This window comes from Ranitomeya variabilis, chromosome 1 (assembly GCF_051348905.1).
Source record: "Ranitomeya variabilis isolate aRanVar5 chromosome 1, aRanVar5.hap1, whole genome shotgun sequence".
NCBI lineage: Eukaryota > Metazoa > Chordata > Amphibia > Anura > Dendrobatidae > Ranitomeya > Ranitomeya variabilis.
The window spans coordinates 682610690-682627103 of NC_135232.1; the positions used below are offsets into that span (position 1 = coordinate 682610690).

Here is a 16414-nt window from a genome sequence, read left to right on the forward strand (position 1 = left end):
CTAGGTTCTTCAAAGTAGCCACCTTTTGCTTTGATGACTGCTTTGCACACTCTTGGCATTCTCTTGATGAGCTTCAAGAGGTAGTCACCGGGAATGGTTTTCACTTCACAGGTGTGCCCTGTCAGGTTTCATAAGTGGGATTTATTGCCTTATAAATGGTGTTGGGACCATCAGTTGTGTTGTGCAGAAGTCTGGTGGATACACAGCTGATCGTTTTACTGAATAGACTGTTAGAATTTGTATTATGGCAAGAAAAAGCAGCTAACCAAAGAAAAACGAGTGGCCATCATTACTTTAAGAAATGAAGATCAGTCAGTCTGAAAAAATGGGAAAACTTTGAAAGTGTCCCCAAATGCAGTGGCAAAAACCATCAAGTGCTACAAAGAAACTGGCTCACATGAGGACCGCCCCAGGAAAGGAAGACCAAGAGTCACCTCTGCTTCTGAGGATAAGTTTATCCGAGTCACCAGCCTCAGAAATCGCAGGTTAACAGCAGCTCAGATTAGAGACCAGGTCAATGCCACACAGAGTTCTAGCTGCAGACACATCTCTACAACAACTGTTAAGGAGACTTTGTGCAGCAGGCCTTCATGATAAAATAGCTGCTAGGAAACCACTGCTAAGGACAGGCAACAAGCAGAAGAGACCTGTTTGGGCTAAAGAACACAAGGAATGGACATTAGACCAGTGGAAATCTGTGCTTTAGTCTGATGAGTCCAAATTTGAGATCTTTGATTCCAACCACCGTGTCTTTGTGCGACGCAGAAAAGGTGAACGGATGGACTCTACATGCCTGGTTCCCACCGTGAAGTATGGAGGAGGAGCTGTGATGGTGTGGGGGTGCTTTGCTGGTGACACTGTTGGGGATTTATTCAAAATTGAAGGCATACTGAACCAGCATGGCTACCACAGCATCTTGCAGCGGCATGCTATTCCATCCGGTTTGCGTTTAGTTGGACCATCATTTATTTTTCAACAGGACAATGACCCCAAACACACCTCCAGGCTGCGTAAGGACTATCTGACCAAGAAGAAGAGTGATGGGGTGCCACGCCAGACGATGTGGCCTCCACAGTCACCAGACCTGAACCCAATCGAGATGGTTTGGGGTGAGCTGGACCGCAGAGTGAAGGGCCAACAAGTGCTAAGCATCTCTGGGAACTCCTTCAAGATGGTTGGAAGACCAATCCCGGTGACTACCTCTTGAAGCTCATCAAGAGAATGCCAAGAGTGTGCAAAGCAGTCATCTCAAGCTTAAGAAAGGTCCACATCCTGGACTGAAACGTCGCACATGGACCAATAAAATACACATTTTTTCTAGTGGAGTGCTGCCTTCATTTTTCTGGATAATAGCATGAGGTTTGCTACATACCTGGAAGGATTTTTTGCACCCTTTCTATCTACTATATAATTGTCTAAGGGTCACTTCCGTCTGTCCGTCACGGATATTCTGTCTGTCATGGAAATCCAAGTCGCTGATTGGTCTCGCCAGCTGCCTGTCATGGCTGCCGCGACCAATCAGCGATGGCCACAGTCCGATTAGTCCCTCCCTACTCCCCTGCAGTCAGTGCCTGGCGCCCGCTCCATACTCCCCTCCAGTCACCGCTCACACAGGGTTAATGCCAGCGGTAACGGACCGCGTTATGCAGCGGGTAACGCACTCCGTTACCGCCGCTATTAACCCTGTGTGACCAAGTTTTCACTATTGATGCTGCCTATGCAGCATCAATAGTAAAAAGATCTAATGTTAAAAATAATAAAAAAAATAAAAAATCATTATATACTCACATTCCGCCGCCTTTCCCGCTCCTCGCGACGCTCCGGTGACCGCTCCATGCAAGCGGCAGGTTCCGGTGCCATGGATGGTATGCGAGAAGGACCTGCCATGACATCACGGTCATGTGACCGCGACGTCATCACAGGTCCTGCGCTCATACCAACCCTGGGACTGGAAGCTGCCACGTGCACCGCACACAGGGCCAGGACTTCAAAAGGGCCTTCAGAAGGTGAGTATACGTTTATTTTTTATTGTAAGTCTGTATACTACGTGGCTCTGTGCTGTATACTACGTGGCTGGGCAATACACTACGCGGTTGGGCAATATACTACGTGGACATGCATATTCTAGAATACCCGATGCGTTGGAATCGGGCCACCATCTAGTATAGATAGATTGATTTAGTGGAAATTCTAATTCCTCCCCTTTTCCCTCATTGAAAATAGATAAAAAAAATACACATGTGGTATTGCCATGTACAGTAAAGTAAGATATATCAAAATGTAATATATATATTATATATATATATATATATATATATATATATATATATATATATATATATATATATATATATATATATATATACTGTAACAACCGATCGTAATTTCATGTCTATCCCACAGTGATATCAATAAAAACAGTGTCTCACAAAAAAATAACCCTTTACATGGCTCCATCGACCGACAAGTTTAAACGTTATGGTTCTCGAAAAATGGTAGCACAATCTGAAAAACTTTTTTTTTCCCCCCAAACTTCCGATTTTTTTTCACCATTAAAATAATTATTAAAAAAAAATTGACATTTGGTATTGCCGTACTGATAAACAAAATCATATAGCAAAGTAATTTTTTTACCACACAATGTACGCCGTAAAAACAATAAAAAAAAAAAACTGCAGGATTGCATTTCATCCCGTAAAAAAATAAAGCCCTTAGTAGTCTATGCAGGCAGAAAAACACAGTTATGGCTTTTGGAAAAAAGGGGAGGAAAAATGAAAATACAAAAATGGAAATTGGCTGCATTGAATAGGTTAAATATTACTAGATTAGAGATAATTGTGATGCTACTTTTTTTTTTTTTTTTTTTAAAGGGAAACCTGCATTTTTACAATATGTTTCTTCACATGCAATATCCCATGCCTTAATCACATTTCCATTCATATGGCTTCTAATAAAAGCAGCCTACGTTTTGTAGGAAAATTGTAATCTCGGCTAAGATAGGGCAGAAATATGAATGAATGCATCATTGTTCATCTCTGGAGTTCACACCAATCATTGTTAAACTCAAAAAATTACACCACCCAATACACACACAAAAACATTTATTAAGTAAAAAAAAAAAAAGAAACTAACAGTTGAACAGTTTAATGGACTCTTAAACCTTTGTAAAGTAACAGTGCAGAAATTTCACATTTCATCGGTTTCATCTGCATTGGAACTGGAAGACATAGATTTCTCCAGAAGCACCAACATCTTCCCAAGTATCAGACCAATGTTGGCCATCTCAGTGCGAAGACCATGCAAGTCTGTAGCCATTGTCCTCTGCAGCTCACAAAGATCTCTTAATCTTTGATCTACATGGGAACCTGCTCTCTCCTTCTGATCCAGTACACAACGTTGAGGTTCTTCAAGTGGTTTCTTCATTCTTTCCTGAAAGGGCTGAAAACCTGAAGAAGGTGTAGATCTAGAAACCAACGATGAACGTCGTCTAAACTTCTTCTTTAATATTCTTTTTGGCCTTTCAAATAACATGGGGTCATCACCATCTGAAGAAGAATCTCTCTCCGGCAGGTAAAGGTCTTCTGCCGATGAACAGTCCATTACTGTTTCAGGAAGATCCTGCTCCGAACACGATACTTTGCCATCTTCTGAAACTTCACAAGATAACACAGGACATTTAAGGTCCAATTTCCTGATTTTAAGTTTGGAATATTCCCGGGATCCTTTAAGAATGTTGTGTGGCTGGATGTTAGTATCCAAAACACCTTCCTTTTGAGAAGATCCTTCACAGTGGATTGCCCGGTGGCCTTCAGAAGCAGGGTAGCGTTTCCTAGGATGTTTTTCACTCAACTGCTCCCCTGTGGGAAGAAAATATGGCATAAGAATAAGTATGGAGGTTCGGAAATCAGATGTAAAAAAGAATCACGTTAAATACTTACACACTGGGGAGTCTGTGGCACAAGGTCCCGTAGTCTGAGCTACTGCAAAGGAGCAGAAGAGGAGATCTGGTTGACCTCACTTAGGTCTGACCTTTAAAAAAAATATGATTTTTGGTTTTTAGATATATAAAAATTGCCAATAAACATGGCAGTAATCAAGCTTTTTGGTTAATCAAAATTAAAACTTAATAGGGAATCTGTCGGCAGGTTTGCGCTATGCAATCTGACAGCAGCATGCTATAGAGGCTGAGACCCTGATTCCAGTAATGTTTTACTTAGTTGATTGGGTGCAGCAGTTGTGATACAGTCAGTTTTCTCTGCTGTAGCTATAGCAGAGCTTGGAGTGCTGAGCTGTGTATAACCCCACACACCACTATCAATATGCAGTCTACACAGAAGACTGGCAATCAGTGGAGGGGGTGTGGCTGGACCAGGAGGCTCGAGACACCTATTCCTCTAGTGATAATCTCCTGCTGATAAATCACCAACTTTATTAAAAACACAGCCCAGTAAGTGACATCGCCAGAATCAGGATCTCATCCCCTATATTATGATGCTCTCAGATTACGTAACAAAAACCTGCCGAAAAATCCCCTTTAAGATTCAATGTTATTTCAGTTAAAATGCAGCAAGGTAAATAATCCTCTTACCTGGACTTGGAGATCATCTATCTTCCTCATATTGGCCAATTTAATGAGCACCTAGAACTCGTATACTTGTGTCTACCGGCTGGTGATTCTCCTCAATGCTGCCATGTTCTTGATTATATTCACTTAATATTCAGACACCTTCTCATCTCTCTTGCAGTAGCCCAGGCTTCCCATAAAAAAAATACAGATATAGAAAGAGGAACCATAGCCAAAAGTCATTCTAAAATGCCACGGACCATACAGCCGTTCCCTCCAGTGAAAGTGACAAGGTGATAAAGTATTATAATGTCCGAATTAAAACCAGAGCTTGTAGGATACTCGTTGTTAATGGGTCTTAAAAAAAAAACAATCCTTACTCTATAAGGTGATCGCTTTATGACCATCTACTAAGAAGCTAAAAAGGAGGTCTGCACGTTATCCAAACCTCTTCCATCCATCGTGAGTAGTGAAATATTAAAATATAAAATTAACTGTTGTCGCAAAGGAAACATATGGAGTTTCCTCAGCCAACCCCCTTCAAAATGTAGCTCTTTAGGGTGATCATCAGATTGACCCAGGTCCCATTCCTGGCACCCCTAGAAAGCAGCAGATAAATGGCAGTCCTTGTAATACAAGTCCTCCAGAACAGGAGCCCGTCTTACAGACAGGACCTCCATTTTGACTCGGAGGGGAGTCCTGAGCCAGCATTGATGCCTTTTTGCTCAAAACAGAGCATATGGACAAGCATTGTCCAGATTTATTCTGGGCCAAAATTATGCATTCACGGCCATGAAAAGGCGAGCAGACGGTATGTGTAACAATAAAGAGTCTCAAAAGCCTGAACGCAGTGGCACTGACAAGGTGGTTAAAGGTAAAAGTCAACTGAAAAAGAGCCTGAAAAACATATCCTAACTTATGCGCATTGCATTATCTCCACAGTCCGCTACTCCAGGGTAGATGGGACTCGCATATCATTCACTCAAGTGTTTGTACAAAACAGGTGTCCAGTTCTCCATTAAGCCAAGTCGCGTCCACCAACAGATGCCCGTTTTTTTGCACTGAAAGTTATTTAACTTTGCTAATCAAGTCATTAAGAGAGTTCACTTTAGATCTGTAAAAAACAAAACAAACAACAAAAAAAAACAAACTTGCATCTAGTAGCCTCCATACCATTGCTTACTCTTTAGTCTACTTGTCTGGCTTTTCCGTACTCCGTCACTATGCAATGGGAGTACAAACTCTGGCACTGAAGGAGGAGGATACTTAGGCGTGTGCTTGCTCCCCTGCAAGGTATTCAGTGCAGGTATCCTCCTCTCTGCGCTCAGGAGGATCTGGTTGTGTCTCCACCGTAAGCACCATCATGTAGTGAGTCTCCTGCACTGTCACCTGCAGTAACTCCTCCGGCACGGTTGTACCTAGCACAGATGAGACTAGGCAGCACAACCATGACTGCTCTATAGGTTTCAAGCTGCCTAATCTCACCTGCACTAAGTATAACCATGCCGGAGGAGTTACTGCAGGTGGCACAGTGCATGAGACTCACTACATGATGGGGCTCACGGAGGAGACACAGAAAGATCCTGCTGAGCGCAGAGAGGAGGATACCTGCACTGAATATTTTTACGGGGAAGTGCATAGTGATGGAGTACAGAAATGCCAGACAAATAGACTATGGTATGGAGGTCAATAGGTCCAAGTTTGTTTTTTTTTTTTTTTTTTTTTTTTTTTTTTTTACAGGTCCATGATTAAGGAGAGTTCTTTGTCCGAAACGTGTGGGATTTTGCAATATTTTAAGTTGCATTAATTGGTGAATTTTTATTTTCAAACGGCTGGATACTTTCCTTTGCGTTGCCTACATCTCAAGCCAAGCAGGGGCTTTTACTTTCCATGCCAAGGATCCTCACAGCCATACATCTAGAGTAAGCAGTGGTTTGTTGGGCTATTTAGATGCAAGGTTTAGATGACTGAAACCAAACTCCTTTAACAAAGTGATAAGCAAAGATAAATAATTTTCAACATGGAATAAAATTATTGATGAAACAAATAAGTTTGGGAAGTTTAGACACTATTTAGCCATTTTCCAGAGCTTCAGTGCCAGTACAGTGCTGTAGAACTACAGGGGGTCACGTCAGTAATATGGACTGTCAAACCCAAGTACAATACATCAATCTGTAGGGGGGCAATAAACAGAAAAAAAGGCAGCGAAGGGAGCACAGATTGCACAGACAGAGCTGAAATTAAGTATTAAGAGTAACATTACAAACACCAGACAGACCCCAATTTCATCTGTCTGCCTCCGTGCAGATGAGCCACCCTGGGACCTATCTGACAAGTCCGCTCACAAAATCAAGACCCATTAATGCTGATTTTTAAGAATCTTTATTTCCATGACTTTTGCACGTATCTGTACTAACGGTGAATTACATGCACTTTAGATTTACCAGTTGTAAACTACAGTATCTGTATTTTATGAAGATCCGGCTACTAGACCATCACATTTTCAAGTCTCAGAGTAATTTTTTAGCTTGATGGAAAAGCAATTACTGAACTGCATTGGAATTTATACAAGCCACACAATGACGGGAAGGAGCAAAACTGTTTGATGCTCAGAGCCCATTCTTCCAGCTGCAAGTGCCACTACATACAGAAATAAGATTTCAGAATTTTTTTTTTTTTTATTCGAATCAAGTCACTCTAAATCCATGCATTCAGTAACCCAAAAGGACAAAGCCAAAGGGTCTTTGAGTTCTTCTTCCAGTAGACAAAGCCAGAAATACTTTGCAGTTGTGAGCACTCAGACTGACTGCTGGACACAAGTCAGAGGGGATAAGTACCGACAAACACCGATTGGCGAAACGTGCGTCAGGGGCACATCACCACTGTCAAAATCCAAGAAAAAACAAACAAACTGAGCATATACCCCATAGTAAGTAAACTAATGGTACAGTATTATGATTTCACTATTCGCTGTGGCCACTTGTCATATATTTAAAGTCAGGCATGATTTACTGTCATGCATTTTTTTTTTAAATTTATGGGCACTTTATTGCACTGCTCACATGATTAGGTAGAAGTGTCTGTATAATGTGCACATGAACTAATTATCCACTTACATTTACCCACAAGGTGTTTTCTAGTGTGTGTCTTGTTTTTATCATATGCTAACTGATTTATTGTAGCTTAATAAATATTTACATTTTTCTTTTAATACTTCTTTGTATGTGTGCCTTGCACAATCATTTATAGTGTGTTTCTTTTGTCGTATTCCAATCACGCAACATGGAATTTGACGAAGATGGCTTCCTTATCTATACTTAGACCAGGCCTAGTGATATAACTAAAGGTACCTTCACACGAAACGATATCGCTAGCGATCCGTGACGTTGCAGCGTCCTCGCTAGCGATATCATTTAGTTTGACACGCAGCAGCGATCAGGATCCTGCTGTGATGTCGCTGGTCGCTGAATAAAGTCCAGAACTTTATTTGGTCGTCAGATCGCCGTGTATCGTTGTGTTTGAAAGCAAAAGCAACGATACCAGCGATGTTTTACACTGGTAACCAGGGTAAACATCGGGTTACCAAGCGCAGGGCCGCGCTTAGTAACCCGATGTTTACCCTGGTTACCAGCGTAAAAGTAAAAAAAACAAACAGTACATGCTCACCTGCGCGTCCCCCAGCGTCCGCTTCCTGCTCTGACTGAGATCCGGCCCTAAAGTGAAAGCACAGCGGTGACGTCACCGCTGTGCTGTTAGGGCCGGAGCTCAGTCAGTGTCGGGAAGCGGACGCTGGGGGACGCGCAGGTGAGTATGTACTGTTTGTTTTTTTTACTTTTACGCTGGTAACCAGGGTAAACATCGGGTTACTAAGCGCGGCCCTGCGCTTAGCAACCCGATGTTTACCCTGGTTACCCGGGGACCTCGGCATCGTTGGTCGCTGGAGAGCGGTCTGTGTGACAGCTCTCCAGCGATCAAACAGCGACGCTGCAGCGATCGGCATCGTTGTCGCTATCGCTGCAGCGTCGCTTCGTGTGAAGGTACCTTAAGAAAAGGGCCTCCAAATCAAGTCGGTTGTGGAGATAAGGCCCTCATACACATTAGATAGAAATCGTCGTTTTCGACAGGATTGGCCAATCATGTAATGTCAATTATCCCCTGACAGACGATATGGGGGGGAGGGGTTAAAGATTGGGTGCTTTGAGTTCATTCACCAGATCCTTTTGTTTTGCAGGCAGATTAGTAACGTACTCTACTCTCCCCATGGAGTACACATGAACATTTGGTTGAGCCGACCATTCATATGTATGGGGAACGTTTAGACAGAACAGCTCCAGTCAGAGGACACTATGGCATGAAATCTTGCAAGCTCCATTTCCTAAGGTACCATTGAGCATTTGATCATCTCTGGATCTGCGTCACCAGAGTGCAAACAACCATGGTAGAGACTTGAGGATAAACGTGAAGTATAAAGTAGCAATACAATGTCCAACGCAGCCACTTGCCATTTGAGATAACCATCCAAGTCACTGCGACAGCACTACAGACAATAACTGAGCTCAGCGATTGTCTGCAGTGCTGTCGTTGTGACGTCAGCACTGCAGACAATAACAGACACCAGAAGCAGAGACACGGTGCTGGACCTGACAAGGATGAGAAAGAACTTTTTTTTCCCAACAAACTGCAGTCATAGGAATGAGGTTTTCTAAAACAAAAAAAAAAACCTTTAAGAGCAAGGACATACTATATATTATAATATTAGAAATGAGAGCGGTGTCATAACCATAGAGATGCACCTATAGAGCACAAAACTACAAGATGGCTCCCAATACTCTTTATAACTCATTAGGGGGACTTTTTTAAATATGTCTCAGAATTTCTATCAGATTCATATGAAAAAAACTCTCATACCTTTCAAGAAGAAGTTCTCTACCACCGGAGAGGTCTATAATGATGTTCTGCAGCAGCTGTGGCATGTATAAGATATCTACAGCTGATGAAGAATCCAACATAGTAACCGTTAGCAAGGCCGAAAAAAAACATTTGTCCACCCAGTTCAGACTATATTCCGTCAGAATAAATCCCCAGATCTACGTCCTTCTAAAGAACCTAATAACTGTAAGATACAATATTGTTAGGGTATGTGCACACGTATCTGTGAGGGCTGCGGATTTTTCCGCAGCGGATTTGATAAATCCGCAGGGCAAAACAGCTGCGGTTTTTCCTCCAGATTTATCGCGGTTTCTATTGCGGATTCCTCTGCGGGTTTACACCTGCATTATTCTATTGGAGCAGGTGTAAACCCACAGCGGAATCCGCACAAAGAATTGACATGCTGCGAAATGTAAACCGCTGCGTTTCCGCGCGTTTTTTTCCGCAGCATGTGCACTGCGGATTTCGTTTCCCATAGGTTTACATTATACTGTAAACGCATGGGAAACTGCTGCGGATCCGCAGCAAAATCCGCAGCGTGTGCACATACCCTGAAGCTCCAGGAAGACATCCAGGCCTCTGTTGAACCCCTCAACTGAGTTCGCCATCACCGCCTCCTCAGGCAAGGAATTCCAGATTCTCACTGCCCTAACAGTAAAGAATCCTCTTCTATGTTGGTGGAAAAATCTTCTCTCCTCTACACGCAGGAAATGCCCCCTTGTGACTGTCACCTCCCTTGGTATAAACAGATCCTCGGAGTGATATTTGTATTGTCCCCTTATATACTTATACATGGTTATTAGATCACCCCTCAGTCGTCTTTTTTCTAGACTAAATAATCCTAATTTTGCTAATCTCTCTGGGTGTTGTAGTTCCCCCATCCCCTTTATTAATTTTGTTGCCCTCTTCTATAAGAAAAGAGCACTACTTATCAATCAGTGATTGGCACAGGAAAGGAAGCGATTATACAGAAGTGATGCAGATACGCACAGCAGACACCAAGGCCCCATGGTTTGCACTTTTCTGGTTTAACCAAATGATGGCTATATCCATTTAGAAGCTGCACTAATGGATTGTTAAAGCAGGACGGCTGGAAATATCAAACCAATACCTACACCAAGTCCACTCAATTATTCCTCATATGTAGAAGCGCTATTATTAGTGCTGAACAGCTGCAACATAGAAGTATAGACAGATCCGCTGCCGTTGTTGTTCTCTGTGACTTCATGAACGTGGAATGGGCAAGGCAGTTTACAAGAATAAATTGTATTTTATGAAATATAGCAACATGGGTGGTTAAGTCACATTGGGAAGACTAAGACTTTTCCAATACCCAGTTGCATGAATATACTGACCATACACAGAAGAAGGCTGTCAACGATCTGGGCTGACTGTCGCATACACAGGAGCTTTCATTTGGCCCAGTGCTCCTGTGTTGCCTATGACACGATGACTGATGCCTTATTCCCGGGAGAACAATGCGATTGACAGCGTGAAATCAGACATGTGTGATCGACATCTCACCCGACCATCAGGCACCTGGCGCCACCATCCTCATTCATTAGATGGATGTCAGTGATCTGGGCCGACTCTCCCATACACAGGAGCTCTCATTCGGCAGAGTGCTCCTGTATTGTCTAGGACAAGTCGGCCGGCGCCTTATCTCTGGGAGAACAAACGATCGACGGTGAAATCAGACATGTGCGATCGACATCTCACCTGACCATTAGGTGGCTGACTCCCCCATACACATTAGACCATCAGAAGAACCCTTGAATATTGGCCGACATAAGTCTAATGTGTATGGCCAGCTTATTACACAGGTAAGATGTTTCTGATGGAAAACATGCCGTGTATTACAAGTATCAGCTGAATGGATGTGATTTTACAAAATCTCATCCAACGCAGAAGGGGGAAAAAATTACTTGGAGATCAGCGTTACAGATTTCATATCCCTGTCATTTTATCCTGCGTATTTCATCCAGTTTCCCTACAGATGTTTCAAGCGGAAATGCCTGAAAAAAAAGTGTTTTTATTTTGATGATCTATCTTCAGATCAGAGCACCACCAATCTACAGAAGCGAAAGGGTCCCAACACTAACCAAGAGACCAGACAAAATTGCCAGTACCTCACGTGGCTGTGATCTCAGCCCCACTAGAGTGTGTGCGCCATAAATATGGACAATGCCATATATGAGACGGACAGCCCTACAGTGGTCAGCTCTGGTCCTGGACCCTATTTTATGGGGGTGTATGTATGTATGTATGTATGTATGTATGTATGTATGTATGTATGTATGTAACACCTTAGAACGCAAGGTTCTCTGTGGATGACAGATCCAAGTTTTGGTATCAAAATCCAAGAAACATTTCAGAAAACAATGTACAAATTCTCCCATCTATACACGTCATTTACCTTGGGAAACTGCAACTGAAGGCAGCTGGAGTGTGGAGAATCCAATACTTCCATTAATGAGCTGAGCGTTTGTTCCTGAATTGGGTATCTGGACAATGCTGTACGGGTTTATTTGTATGGGAGTGGTAAATGTAACGACTGTTCCGCCATCTTGAGAAACAGCAGCAGGCTGGATAGTCTCAGTCTTGACTTCTGTAGTAGGTATTAACCCTGGGAAAGAAGGCTGTATATTTGTAGTGTACGACGAGGAAGAATCTGTCAAACCAGCTTGAAGAACCTTGACTTCCTCAGGGGAGGACACCAAGATGTCGGAGTTCAGAGCACCATTGCTTACAATGGTAGAGGCCACTTTTGGAGAATTTAATGTCACCGTTTGCGAATTTGCCACGTTTAAACCATTAAGAAGCACGCCGTTGGGTCCCTGGATAAATGAGCCTCCATTTAAGAAAACGGGTGAAGTATTGGACGATACCAAACTTCCATTTAACAGAACTCCAGAAGAGCTTAAGGAAATCTTATTCCCAATGTGCTGCATATACACGGCATCGGCGTGCGCAGGAAGGCTTATGTTGGAGACGCCATCCGAGTTGGGAAGAGGATGTGGAGACAGGTCGTCTTGGCCTTTGCTCGATTCATCTTCAGTGCTGTGGTTTCCATCTGACTCACTAAAGAAGCAAAAGTAAAGAACACAAAACAAGAGAAATCGTTAACAAAAAAAATGGCACTGGAAAAGGAAGTGACGCTACTTGACGGTATTATTTTTGAGCAGACGAGAGGATCAGGGGAAACCTCTTGTGAGGAGACTAATGGACACTTCAGCTTGTGTGAAGTGGCAAGAAGCAAACACAGAAGGGCCATTTGGCAAATATATGGTAATCGAGTGGTGGCATTTGTAAAGGAACACCTATTGTTATGCAGAAAAACAAATATGGAACCAAGGAGAATAGAAGGGCTCGTAAACAGGAACATAACCTGAACCCAGCTTTCTCCGAGGCACCTAACTACATCATCTCCAACTGCAGAAAATAGGACATTTTGGAACATGTAATTATTATCCAGCCACTGAAGTGAGGGGTGACCTTAATTATATCCTTCCTGATCACACAGGCGGCAAATTCACAGAAGGCCTTAAATAAGCGAGAATGCCCCAAAGGTGCTAATGTATGGGGAAGAGCGGCAGAGCAGTGGGGGAGGTGTTCTTTAACCAGGGAGCATTAGTTTAGAAAACCCAAGGAATGTTACCTGACTATGTTTGCCCATCCATCAAGCATCCCCCACCCCCGACAGCTGCAGGCTGCAGAGAGATAGAAAAAAAAAAAGGGCAAAAATTGCTCTGCAGCACATGCCCGCGTCGTCCGGACAATTAAATGCACGAGTTTCCAATGGGGTTGTCATATCTGAAGGAGGCATAGCTGCACACTTAAGCCCATGAATTTTACAAGCTGTAAAGGTTTGATCTATGACATCTACAATGGCGGGTATATGGAAACATGCTCACTACATACTTTTCAGGAAAGATCAACCAAGCTCAGGACGTATTTACTACTAAACTAGAGATATGGCCAGATTACAACGCTTTAGTAGCACAATATAGGTATGCTCTGGATGCGTTTTGATAAACGTCCATTTTTTCCTCTAACCATTGCTAAATGCTGTGGTATACACTGTTTCACAATTGCATCTTTCACATCTGTACAATGTACCAACTGGTCACAATATTTCATACGGCTGGGATTATGAAGCATCAGGCCACGTTCACATGTTCAGTATTTGGCTAGTTTTTTACCTCAGTATTTGTAAATCAAAACCAGGAGTGGGTGATAAATGCAGAAGTGGCGACGTGTTTCTATTATACTTTTCCTCTGATTGTTCCACTCCTGGTTTTGGCTTATAAATACTGAGGTAAAATACTGACCAAATACTGAACGTGTGAATGTGGCCTAAAAGGTGGCAAAGACTTTTTTTTTTTTATGTTTCTCATTGTTTGAGCTGATTCACATGGCCGTATTGTGGCCAGATTCCTGATCCCTATTACTGCCACAATTCCTGATCCAATTGCGGGCAAGTGACCAGATCTAACCCATATATGATTCAGGTCAAAAGTGGCCGTGACAAATGAGAAAATACGTCCACACCACAGTAGTTTGTGTCAGCTGATCGGAAAATAATGGAGCCACTGCTCATGTCCAGAACGCCACTGATTCCAACTAGGCATAGCCAAAACCACCGGCAACATTGCAGCCACTTATACAAGTCCGGGGACAAAGTGTCTAAACCCTGCTAATAGCTGGTACATATCAACTAATAGTCAAATAAAGCAGTCAACTGTGAAAATTGGTAGACCCCGTTATATTTATGCCATCCGACATACACAGGGGCGTCTCATAGACCTGCACAGGTCGTCTGGCTGTATTCCCACACATCCCTAGTACACAGCACCCACTTTGGCCCGTCATGGTCCCCAATATCTTAGCTGCTTTTGGTCACCAGTGGAAATGAAAAGGATTCATAACATCATCTATTTAGAAGTTTGGAGTGAATTTTGCCTCTGTATAGAGTATTAAAGAACCATCTAGAAATAAGCAAACTGCCAGATCGTTCTGTAAATACGACACACCGCATTATTTCAGTATTGTAGGCGCCTTACGAGAAAAAAAAAAAAACACCTCCGGGCAACTTCACTCATTAGGTTCTGCAAATGGGAGGCGTAAAGAGACAGAACAGGGAAGGGCTGAGCATTCTGCTGGAAGCACAGGTCACCTCCACCTGGCAGGCCAAACCAGTCAGACCTAGAGATAAGGGATTTCTGAAGACAAGAAACTAACCCCTGCAAAGCCTCCACCAGGTCCCAGACTACGCTACGACCCTGGACCTTGCTCCCAACTTAGAAGCATAAGCTGAGCCCAGGCCCAGGATCACTGCTGTCCCATCAGCTACTACTCGTCTCCTGGGGATAGGAAAAAATTAATCCTATGTTTGTTTGGGTCTCCTCTGGGCTTCCACCCTCGACCCAAAGACATACCGATGAGTTACTTTGGAATTTACGAGCCCCAAGTGAGGATAAACATGGTGGTAATGGAATAAAGCTCAGAAAAGTTTCCAGGCATGCTGGGACTTCTGGCTCCACAGCTGTAGGCCACTGCAATATAATAATGCAGTTTCAGATGGCTTTGTACTAGAACGATACAATGATGGGAAGGAGAGGCCACAATCTACCGATATGGGGGCCTGCAACTTTTAACATTTATGGCTAGCACTTGCCATTTGGTGCTCAGAAGTTTCCTTAAAAAGAAAGAAAGGCAACTTCCAGGTAACAAAAGGATTTAAAGAATCATGAAGGTGTTAAAAGTGCATTTGTGAAGCCCCCTGGATCCCCTCACTGCAAAAACCAAACAACTGAGTGGCAGCTAAGGGGAACAAGCTCACATCTGTTCTAACACTCTCCTGTGCAGTCAGAGGGGGCTTACAGCAATCTCAGCCCCCTCTGGCTGCAAATCAGAGACCCTTCTCCCCCTCCTTCCCTACAGAAGTGACTTATTTTAGTATAAGAAGCGCCTTGTGGATAATCTAAACCCAGCGCACGAGGGAACGTTACCAACCCTTACCTAAGCCACCAGCCCTTACCGGGCAGGTGTACGCAGCTGCAGAAAGCAGTGTGACAGCAAGATCATAAAAGGGGACAATGCAAATGAGAGCCGATCAAAGGGCACAGGAGTCTCCCATCTAGGATTTCAATGAAACCTGAGCTGAATGAGCTTAGAATCAGGTTTCAAAACACTGCAGCCTGATCTGCCATGCTCTCCGCAGCATCACATTTTAGTAAATCATTTACTCTGTCAAATTTAAAATTAAAACAATCAATCGTCACCGATAAAGAGATTTACCCCAATCTGCCCAGGTAACAAATTCCCCAAATTGCTAAACCAATTTCATATCTGCTAGGACATAGGCAAAATGTTCCCCAGAGCTTTCCCTTGTGATACCACCACCCTTTCCATTAATGACCTACATGCATCAATGGGATTCTCCAGAACTTTTCTTTGTGATACCGTCCCTCATAAATGACCCACATGCACCAAAAACCTTCCCTTGTGTTACCGTCCCTCATAAATGACCCACATGCACCAGTTGCCTTCCCTTGTGTTACCGCCCCTCATAAATGACCCACATGCACCAATAACCTTCCCTTGTGTTACCATCCCTCATAAATGACCCACATGCACCAGTTGCCTTCCCTTGTGTTACCGCCCCTCATAAATGACCCACATGCACCAATAACCTTCCCTTGTGTTACCATCCCTCATAAATGACCCACATGCACCAATAACCTTCCCTTGTGTTACCATCCCTCATAAATGACCCACATGCACCAAAAACCTTCCCTTGTGTTACCGTCCCTCATAAATGACCCACATGCACCAGTTAGTTGCCTTCCCTTGTGTTACCGCCCCTTGTGTTACCGCCCCTCATAAATGACCCACATGCACCAATAACCTTCCCTTGTG

The 16414-nt window shown here is 43.2% G+C and overlaps 1 protein-coding gene across 2 annotated transcripts in view; it reads right to left on the reverse strand.

The window, feature by feature from the left end:
• The window catches only part of LOC143776282 (homeobox protein SIX4-like), a 31524-nt gene that overhangs the window by 13151 nt on the left and 1959 nt on the right, over positions 1 to 16414 (reverse strand). The window contains exons 2-3 of one of the 2 annotated variants that reach the window (XM_077265512.1): positions 11910 to 12574; positions 2553 to 3857 (exon numbers count right to left, since the gene is read on the reverse strand). In XM_077265512.1, the coding sequence (XP_077121627.1) occupies positions 3187 to 3857; positions 11910 to 12574 (1336 nt within the window). In that variant the 3' untranslated portion in view covers positions 2553 to 3186. Of the gene's footprint in view, positions 1 to 2552; positions 3858 to 11909; positions 12575 to 16414 lie in introns of those variants that run through there. The other variant, XM_077265504.1, reaches the window with a different exon arrangement.